The following is a 7,960-nucleotide window of genomic DNA, read 5'->3' as shown; positions in this document are numbered from 1 at the left end:
AAAAAAAAATGCGTTCACTTCTAATTACCCAAATGAAAGCACGATGTTGAGATTGTCTGATTTGAGCTCCTTAATCCCCATGTGTGTGTGTGGTCTCAATAACTGATATTCATATCCCAAAAGAGAAGTGTTCTACACACACTTGCAAACTATTAGTTAATCATAAATTTACAATACTAGATGTTTTTTATGGTCTCAATAACTGATATTCATATCCCAAAAGATAAGTGTTCTACACACAGTTGCAAACTATTAGTTAATCATAAATTTACAATACTAGATGTTTTTTTAAAGATTATGAATTGGCAGGAGTTTTTGACTATGACCAAAACTTGAAAGCCAACAAGTATGAGATTTGGTCTATTACCACAGTCGAGATACTATACAGTATTTTATTACAATATGAAACCTGATACATAGCAAGATGTACATCAGATAAGGTCCTACAAAGTTTCACTCCAGTTCCATAACCGGAAATACATTAACCATAACAAATGTATACTCGGCTTACAAGTCCACCCACGTTTAACCGGAGTTACAGTCCTTATGAAGTTCCTCTCCTTGTGCCTCGTTACCTGTAAAGTCAGACGGACCACAAAAAGTTTTTTGGAGATTAAAATCGACACTAATTGGCTTAACAAGTGTTACCACGTGCCAAACAAGTATATCAGGTTACTTGAATAATATAGGAAAATCGTACTTTTAACTTCACTCCTTTGAAAATATAAAAGACTTTCGAACAAAGTGAGATTTGCAAGTTACGTACCCGGTTTGTGACAGCCGTCTCCAGTTAACTATTTCATGGTGGTTCTGCAAGTAGCTAGATGTTGTACTTCCTCCTCCAATCCCATTCTCTTCACTAGCAAACTGTTCCGAGTACCCTGACCACTCGGGGACAATGCCTCCGTCCCTCTCTCTTCTTCCGCTGCTGGAAGATTCTGCTGTCGACTCTTCAGTGTTTTCTGCAACAATTCTAATATTGAATTCTGGAATCATAGCAGTGACTTGGTTCGAAACCTGTTCAGCTCTTGCCTCCTGCTGCTGAGCTTGGTTGGTGTTGACCATGTTCCTCGGAACCTCTGCTCTGCTATCTCCTACTGAATTTCTCAAATTCAGAGACGACTCTTCGTCTTCTTCAGGTCTGATCAACGAAGTAGTAATGCTTGGAACCATTTGATCCTCATATCTCCTGACTGGGTTGAGTCTGGTTGGTTCAGTCTCTTCCATTGTGATGTCTCTAGGGAACTCGATAGGAGCTTCAACAAACTCGGTAGAATCTCCAAGTCCTTCTTCGGTTCCGTTCTCTATTGCAGCTCTTGAGGCAGCTTCTAGTTGCCACATCTGTGAAAGTGCTTCATGAAGCCGTGCTTTTGCTTCATCTAATCCAACAATTGGTCGAGGGTAGTTTGATCCAAGCTCAATACCAGCAGCTTGAAGCACAGATTCAGGCGCGTTCCATGGATGATGTATCCACTCCGTGGGGAGTCTTGAAAGTTCTGGAAGCCATCTTCTTACGTACTCACCGTTTGGATCAAACTTGTATCCTTCAAACTGAGGGTTATCTATGCGATCAAACTCCCGGCTATCCGGCAGAGTACCGGTGATGTATTGCCAACCGAGAGCATCACTTTCTAAATCTGCATCAAGAAGTGTGTCCCAGAAATACTTCATCCCCCATCTCCATGGCAACTGAAGCACTTTGACAAAGAAGCTTGAAACAACTACTCTTATGCGATCGTGCAACCAACCAGTAGCCCATAACTCTCTCATCCCGGCATCGACCAGGGGATATCCCGTCCGGCCTTGCCTCCACGCCTTGAAATAGTTCTCATCCACAGCCCAAGGGAAGAACTTAAGATGGCCGAGAAGTGGTCTTTCATGTGAGTAGGGGTGGTTGAAGCTTATGTACCTAGAGTATTCCCGGAGACCGATAGATTTGAGGAAAAGATTCACGCTTTCTTCCCCGGCTTGGTTTCCTTCGTTTGCCCACGCAACCTGTTTGATCCGAAGAAGATGGAAAACTTTTCTCACACTCACTTCCCCAAAATGCAAGTGTGGAGAAAGGAACGAGGTTGTGGCACTGTCAGCTTTCCTGCGGTTCTTAGAGTATTCAATCAGTGGTCCGTTTATGAAGGTTGTGAGAGCCTTATCAGCATTACTCCAACCCGGAGACCAGGCACGAGCTAGAAGTGCATTGCTTCCTTTCTCTGATTCATCTTCGAAGATCAATGTATCCGCAACACACTTGGACACATCACCTGCTAACATAAAAGAGTTATCAAAAGTGGATAAGATACATTTCAGATAGTCACAAGTGTGTGTGTGTGTGGTGGAGAAACAAACCAGAAATGATCTTCTTGGGTGGGAGAAGAGGAGACTCAGGGTCATAAGGCATGCTAAGGCACCTTTCCCAAAAGGCAGCAAACATTGAGAAAGGACGGCCTAATTCATCAGTCACTTCCCATGGCTCGTAAAGCAAATCTGCGTTGAATGATTTAACCGCTATCCCTTCCGCTGTCAGAGCGTCCTTGGCACGATGATCACGGACCAAGGATAATGGATCTGAAATATCAAAAACTTATATCTTTTGAGAGTGGATAAATATCTTAAATATATATGGAACATAACAGATGCATCTAAGTACACCAAAAAACAAAACTCAGAACAAGAGACATAAGTACACCAAAACAAAACATAACCCATAAGAGTATATAGACTATTTCAGTCACAAAAATGAAATCTTTTAAGTAAACCATTAATCTAGATTTGAAAGAGAGGGAAGGGAGATGGAGGAACACAGACCATACAAATGGTTGAAGAAGATCTGAGAAGCACCAGTGGATTTAACAACTTCAAGAAGAGAAGCAACACTATCGGTAGATCTCTTGGTGATGAGACAAGTACCAAGGCTTCTAAGAGAAGAATCAAGCTGAGCCAAACTGTTCTTGAGCCACCACCTTGAAACCCTACCAGGCTGATAGTGTCCTTCTTCCTCTGGTGCCCATACAAACACAGCGATTACAGGTCCAGCTCTTACAGCTGCAGCTAAAGCTGGATTATCTTCAACTCTTAGATCTCTCCTAAACCATACAATACTACACCCACCACCACCTGAACATGAATTAGACATCTCCCAATCCTAAAGCTCTTACGGCTGCAGCAAACTGATTTTTTTTATTCAGTCTGCAGAAGAATCGAAGCCCTTTGGTGTATATTTTTGATGAGAAAAAAAAGAAAAAAAAAGCTTATCTTATCGAATATCTTTGTGTGAGTGCCTCTCTGGCAAAATGCAACTATACTTTTGGAAATTATTCACCCAAAAAGATTTTTTTCTAATTTTGGACTGAAATTTAGTATTCATCATTGTATTTAATATTACGTTACACTTAGAAATATAATTACTAACTAGATTTAGATTTTGATCCGCACGCCCATGCGGGTGTTTGTTTTTATAGTTATATATATCAATATTTTTCTATAGTTTTTGTTAGTGTATATTTTTTACATTTATTGGTATTAAATATTTGTTTAATATAACATTTATACACCAATTTTTTTATTTATATGAGTAATTTATTTATTTATCTAACTGTCAATTAAATTAGTGTTTATAATTTGTCTTATTAGATTCGCATTGGCATATAGTTATATAAAATATACATAAAATAACATATTTAAACAAGCATTTTTATTTAATATTTTTTTTTCAAGTTGATTATTTACATGGGTTTGTAAAGTTTTATTATTAGTGATAGATATTAAAGAATAGACTATAATACTATAAATAATATTTTGTTGGACTATTATCTCATCTGCTTAAGGTGAAACATATAGCTAATGAAAAGATTATAAGTAAGCTTAAGAAACTTCCATCTACATTAATATTTAGCGACTGTTCGTTATTAGCTAAAAAGCAATAAAAATATGAACTACACATAAAATATGTTATATCAGAAAATTTAAATTTATTGGTTTATTATTTCAGTTATATATAAATCCATGTGGGATTTATATTAGACCAACATTATCGGCGTCCTTAGCCTGATTTCTAAGGAATATTGGGCCAAAAATTAAATCAAAAAGGCTTAATTACAAAGAAACGGAAGTCGATTGTCCTTAATTAAGAAGTTTTGTCGATGGTCCTTAGTGCTAGCTGGCTGAATACGATTGGGTGTGGAAGTGGTGTAGAGCAATGTCGTTTTGCCGTCTGAAAATCAATTGCATGTTCTCCCGACTCTCTCTCTCTCGACGGCGAAAGAGTTCGACAGAGATCGTCCCCCCCCCCATTTCATCCCGATTTCAAAATCCTCTCGGGTATTTCGCTCCCTCGACACCGATCCATTGTCTCACCGAAAGCTTCTCCACCGATTTCAATCGAAAAGGTATGTCTTCCTCATCCGCTTTGAGATTATGTCTTGTTATTGTCGCTCTACCTCCTTCGCATCCGGGTCTTGTTGGTTTTTGTTATGATGAAAAGAATGCCGTTTGTGATTGTATGGTTTGCGTTTTAAATAAATTAATTTGAGATCCAGTAGTTCTTATTGTTAGATTCATAGATTATAGGTATTGGTTACTTGTCGTTTGTTAGATTCGCCGATGATATGATTCCCGTTTGTTGTAATTTTCGATCTACTTTCATGAACAAGAACACCCATTTGCACATTCATTCGAGCTCGAGTTAGAGTAGTTGTTATTGGTAGATTTGCCGATCGTAGGTATTGGTAAATTGCTAGTGATTTGACTGTAGTTGTTAATGCTAAACTGAATATACAAGGCAACCAAATCCTCTTTTGCGCTAGATAGTTGCTAAAATGAATTGACAAGGCTAGAAGTTAAGTATGTTTTGAACGATAGCTTTGTAGTTCTGTTTTGATGTAACTAAATTGCATTGCCAAGTCTGATTGTATTTTGTATTGAAGTTCGTATGAAACCAAATCTCTTTTTAATTTAATGAAATTGTGAAATGTGTAATAACTTCTGATTAGACTTTGGTAGATAATGGTTAGGTGGTTGTTACTTATTACTTGTTACCGTTTCACATATTAAATCCCTTCCATAGTTCATTCTTTCATATAATCTCCATACTCTTCTTTCTCTCCTCTTTGATAACCATTCTGCTTTATTTTCGAAACTCTCATCTCTGTTCTTCGTACTATGGATTCAAGGAATCCATATAGCCAGTATTCTATTTATGTAGGGCTTCTTAACAGTCAACGAGAAAATGTAGTGAATGAAAACTTTCCTTATGAAAGTTTTCCTTCTAGTGTAAACATTGGAGCCTCAGAAATCCCTCCTTTCAGTTCCCAACAATCTGAGGCTCCAACTCTACCTGAAGACACACCCACGGAGCGTCGGGAGAGAAAGAAATGGACCCCAGCTGATGACGAGGTTCTAATCAGTGCCTGGCTAAACACATCTAAGGATGCTGTTGTTGGAAATGATCAAAAGTCAGGCACCTTCTGGAAACGAGTAGGAGAATACTACGCAGCAAGTCCTCATGCTAGACAAGTCCTCATGCTAGACAGGGTGGTGAGAACAGAGAGCATATCCATTGTAAGCAGAGGTGGCATAAGATTAATGACCTGACAAACAAGTTCTGTGGAGCATTCGCTGCTGCAGAGAGACAAATCACCAGCGGACAGAATGACAACGATGTTCTAAAGGTGGCTCATGACATCTTCTACTCCGACCACACCATGAAGTTTACCCTTGAGCATGTGTGGTGTGTGTTGAGGTCTGAACAGAAATGGTTAAGCCTGAACACTCCTAAAGCTACTGCCAGTTCTAAGAGAAAAACAAGTGAGGCCGGTTCGCAATCTCCAAGCACCAATGGTGGTGACCATGAGATGCGGCTCGAAGGTATCAAGGCTGCAAAAGCAAGAAGGAATAATGCTAAAGGGAAGGCTCTTGAGGAGTATAAGAGCGTGTGGGAGCTCAAGATGGAAGATTTGGCGATGAAGGAGAAACTATCCAAGCTCGCCATACTTGACACTCTCCTTGCTAAAAAGGAATCACTTAGTGAGACTGAAGAAGTTGTCAAGAATAAACTCCTTGCCGAGTATTTCTAACTATGTTTGTAGTTTATAATAAAAATGTTTGTACTTTCGGGTTGTTTCTTGTGTAATTTCTAAAATGTTATGTTTTAAGTTATGATGATTGTACTTCTTGTTTTATATGAATGTGATGTTCCTGCTTGCTTTATATGCTTGTTTCTGTGATGCAAAAAATTTAGTCATGCTTGTTTCTTTGCTTCCGGCTTGTGTACTTAATAGAGTATTGAATCATGGTTTTTTTGTGAATGTACTTATATTCTAAATTCTTTGCAGGTTAAGGAACTAATGGGACTGGATTACAGCTATACCCAGCCTTCTGAATCGGAGGAGTATGGTGAAAACTCAGCAGACAGTGGCTACAGCCAAACAGAAGATGATATACTACTGGACCAAGCTGAGATTGATGCCGCGCGACGTCAGTACCCTCCGCAGCCTGAGGTTGAGTTTGGATTCCCGAAGACATGCTACTGTGGTGGCGACCCTCTTGTAGCAACCTCTTACACCAGAAATGATCCAGGCCGAAGGTATTACACGTGTGAGAATGTTGACGACGGAGAGTGCCATGTTTGGAAGTGGTGGGATGTGGCGGTTATGGAGGAGATGAGAGCCATGGATAGACAGTATGGGAAGCTGTCTGAAAAGGTAGATTATCTTAACTTTATGAGTGATTATGAGACACACCTTAGGCAGGTTAAGGATCTCCATAATGACAATAAGCAGAAACTGATTAGGCTTGAGAAGATAGTATGTGACTTAGCTAAGAAGAAATCAAGGGTTAGGAATGGCTTAGAATTCGTTGTTGGTGTAATGGGTTTCGTTGTAGTTGTTGCTGGAATGGTCCTCATGTTTAAGTAAAGGGTTACGAGTGGCGTACAACTCGTTGTTGCTGTCTAATGTTTTCAACGAATTGTTGTTGCTGTCTAATGTTTCCTAATGAATAGGATTGTTTTATGTTGAGAATGTTTTTATTGTAATATGTGTGTAATGTATGGAACAGAACAAGTCCAATGTTTCGACTATGTAATATGTCCTTGTAATGTTTTCGATTGTCCAATGTTTGTAATATGTATTCTGTTGTGGTAAAGTGACAAGAGCGACTTTTTGTGGTAATGAACATGTCAAATGTTTTCAGCTAAAAGACCATTAAAATTCATAACCGAAAGACCAACAAGAAGAACAACAATTGTAGATTTATTTATTTTTTGGTAAAAGACAACAATGCTAGATTACTTGAAGATATTTCAAGGAGGTTCACATGTATTTGTTTCTTTTGACATTTGTAACGAAAAGACCACATGTATTTGTTTGTTTCTTCCACAAGAAAACAACTAAGTATCACAAGATGAATACTTCTAAAAAATCAGCATCACGGGAGTTTCACACATGATGCTATAAGTATGGTACTTGATACGCCCAAAATAAGGATCACTCTTTCGGTAAGGTTGATATGAACTCAGATCCGAGAGGATTGAAAACTGATGGATCGAAGGGTGACACTAAGGGTTGCGGAATAGCCCAAAGATACTACCAGACTTCGATCGTTGCCGGATGTGACGCATCGGTCCAACAAAAGAAGGATCGAAACTTGGAGATAACCTCACCAAGAAACTAAGACGTGTTCTAAACAAAGAACAATGAGAGAAACTCATAAAAAGGGAAAAACAATCTGTTTTATTTCGTGGCTCTAAGGCCTTATTTATAGGATTACAAGTTGTATAGATCCAAAGAAAAATGTGCTAAAAACAAGACATTGGAAATAGAAACAAAGACTTGACTAAATAAAGTCTTTGACTGAAACTTGGACTACCTCTTCATATAGCCACGACCAGGACTTTGAAAGGTGAAGAATATACTCCTGATATGGGCCAAGACATGTCCCTTTGAGGCCTGGTCGAAATCCATCTTTT

The 7,960-nt window shown here is 38.8% G+C and overlaps 3 protein-coding genes across 3 annotated transcripts; 2 read left to right on the top strand and 1 right to left on the bottom strand.

Moving 5' to 3' along the window:
- Nucleotides 1-332: 332 nt before the first annotated feature.
- Nucleotides 333-3,314, bottom strand: LOC106318359 (cryptochrome-1). Its single transcript, XM_013756296.1, has 4 exons — nucleotides 2,803-3,314; nucleotides 2,344-2,562; nucleotides 767-2,258; nucleotides 333-575 (listed from the first exon to the last, which is right to left on the bottom strand). The coding sequence occupies exons 1-4, from the start codon at nucleotides 3,128-3,130 to the stop codon at nucleotides 572-574; spliced, it is 2,043 nt and encodes a 680-aa protein (XP_013611750.1). The 5' UTR covers nucleotides 3,131-3,314; the 3' UTR covers nucleotides 333-571.
- A 1,840-nt stretch (nucleotides 3,315-5,154) lies between these two features.
- Nucleotides 5,155-6,068, top strand: LOC106314654 (glutathione S-transferase T3-like). Its single transcript, XM_013752492.1, has 2 exons — nucleotides 5,155-5,553; nucleotides 5,595-6,068. The coding sequence occupies exons 1-2, from the start codon at nucleotides 5,155-5,157 to the stop codon at nucleotides 6,066-6,068; spliced, it is 873 nt and encodes a 290-aa protein (XP_013607946.1).
- A 270-nt stretch (nucleotides 6,069-6,338) lies between these two features.
- LOC106314653 lies at nucleotides 6,339-6,908 on the top strand. Its single transcript, XM_013752491.1, has one exon. It carries the CDS (start codon nucleotides 6,339-6,341, stop codon nucleotides 6,906-6,908), a length of 570 nt encoding a protein of 189 aa, XP_013607945.1.
- The last annotated feature ends 1,052 nt before the right edge of the window (nucleotides 6,909-7,960 follow it).

The sequence above is a fragment of the Brassica oleracea genome, chromosome C9 (genome assembly GCF_000695525.1).
Source record: "Brassica oleracea var. oleracea cultivar TO1000 chromosome C9, BOL, whole genome shotgun sequence".
Lineage (NCBI taxonomy): Eukaryota > Viridiplantae > Streptophyta > Magnoliopsida > Brassicales > Brassicaceae > Brassica > Brassica oleracea.
Note: the sequence above shows the minus strand (reverse complement) of the source record. Positions and strands in the feature narration are given on the sequence as shown.

Bases quoted from the DNA above. Each gene is read 5' to 3' on its own strand.
- LOC106314653 (XM_013752491.1), top strand. From the start codon at position 6,339: ATGGGACTGGATTACAGCTATACCCAGCCTTCTGAATCGGAGGAGTAT.
- LOC106314654 (XM_013752492.1), top strand. From the start codon at position 5,155: ATGGATTCAAGGAATCCATATAGCCAGTATTCTATTTATGTAGGGCTT. The intron at 5,554-5,594 runs GTAAGCAGAGGT...CTGACAAACAAG, and splicing joins GAACAGAGAGCATATCCATT to TTCTGTGGAGCATTCGCTGC.
- LOC106318359 (XM_013756296.1), bottom strand. From the start codon at position 3,130: ATGTCTAATTCATGTTCAGGTGGTGGTGGGTGTAGTATTGTATGGTTT. The intron at 2,563-2,802 runs GTCTGTGTTCCT...TTGATATTTCAG, and splicing joins CTTCTTCAACCATTTGTATG to ATCCATTATCCTTGGTCCGT. The intron at 2,259-2,343 runs GTTTGTTTCTCC...TTATGTTAGCAG, and splicing joins ACCCAAGAAGATCATTTCTG to GTGATGTGTCCAAGTGTGTT.